The sequence below is a fragment of the Sinocyclocheilus grahami genome, unplaced genomic scaffold (genome assembly GCF_001515645.1).
Source record: "Sinocyclocheilus grahami isolate Dianchi unplaced genomic scaffold, SAMN03320097.WGS_v1.1 scaffold302.1, whole genome shotgun sequence".
Classification (NCBI taxonomy): Eukaryota; Metazoa; Chordata; class Actinopteri; order Cypriniformes; family Cyprinidae; genus Sinocyclocheilus; species Sinocyclocheilus grahami.
Window position 1 is genome coordinate 374,195 of NW_015505481.1, and position 1,214 is coordinate 375,408.

The following is a 1,214-nucleotide window of genomic DNA, read 5'->3' on the forward strand; positions in this document are numbered from 1 at the left end:
TTCCTGTTGATAAACATAGCCTAACCTTATTATAGATGTACATATGACCAAAAAAGAAAATTCTTAAGAAAACAATCCATCGGTTAAATAATTGTGCAAGACCCTAAAGGTTTGTCAGAAAGTATTGGACATATTTATCTACAAAAAGAAGTCAGTAAGGCTATGACTCACCCTGATGGAAAATGCAGAGCACACAAGCCAAATATAGCAGATTCTCATTTTAGTTATTTGACATTTTGGGAGGTCGTTATCAGTCGGTTAATTAGGCCTACGTATTACTAGGCCTTTATTTGATTGATTATAATTTCCCCCCTAATAATTTGCTTATATATTGTATGTGTAAACTGACTGTTTAAAATATGAAAAGAGGATATCACAGCGCAAAATAACTTTTCAAGTTTGCGTTCACTTTTGCATAATGATAAGATCCAAAGCTTACTGCTATTTTATAAGAGCAAATTTCACGTCAGTTGATGACATGAAATTTTCGGTGGTCCTGTAGGCTACTCACCGGAATATGTTTTCTTCATGTTCATGTGGTCCTTTTTATCCGGAGAATTTTGACTTTAGTCTATTAGGTCCGTATCTGAGATTGCAACATCTGAAATATGATCGATCGCTGCGTAGAATTTCTCTCCGGCTCTCCGCAAAGCACATGCACCACGATCAAAATGTATGTATTTAAGTCGTCCTTTTGCTAAACCAACTAAATCGGTTAGAACTAAACTCCCACACACCTTCAGCTTTACCTGTCCACACACAGAGACCCACACCTGTGGATAACTCCGCCTTATGGATAGAGGCAAGACTACACACCTGAAGGTTTGACGCTCGAACTGGAATAGTAGCCTAGTATACAAATAGCCTAACATGGACATGAATTGTCATTTTTGGCGAAATTAGTAAGACTGTAAAATTAAATTTTATATTTTACATTAGGAGTTTAAGATCCACATTTGTTTTTTTCACATAATTTTTATACAGTTAAAAAAACTAGTAAAAGCAACATTATGAAACCAATAAACAATTTATGAAACAGCAAAAATCTAATATACAAATATCAAAATAGTTCCAGGCCAGCAAATATTTATAAATTGAATACATTTTTAAAACTTTGATATTTTTTGTTTGAAGGACTTTATTAGAGTTTTCAATCAATCGTACTGAGTAACAATCAGTGTTGGGGGTAACGCATTACAAGTAACGCGAGTTAC

General features: G+C 34.3%; 1 protein-coding gene across 1 annotated transcript in view; it reads right to left on the reverse strand.

The window, feature by feature from the left end:
* The window catches only part of LOC107601218 (septin-9-like), a 32,097-nt gene extending 31,325 nt beyond the window's left edge, over positions 1-772 (reverse strand). The window contains exon 1 of the mRNA XM_016293309.1: positions 512-772. Coding sequence (XP_016148795.1) covers positions 512-536 — 25 coding nt within the window. The 5' untranslated portion in view covers positions 537-772. The remainder of the gene's footprint in view (positions 1-511) is intronic.
* Between the last annotated feature and the right edge of the window lie 442 nt (positions 773-1,214).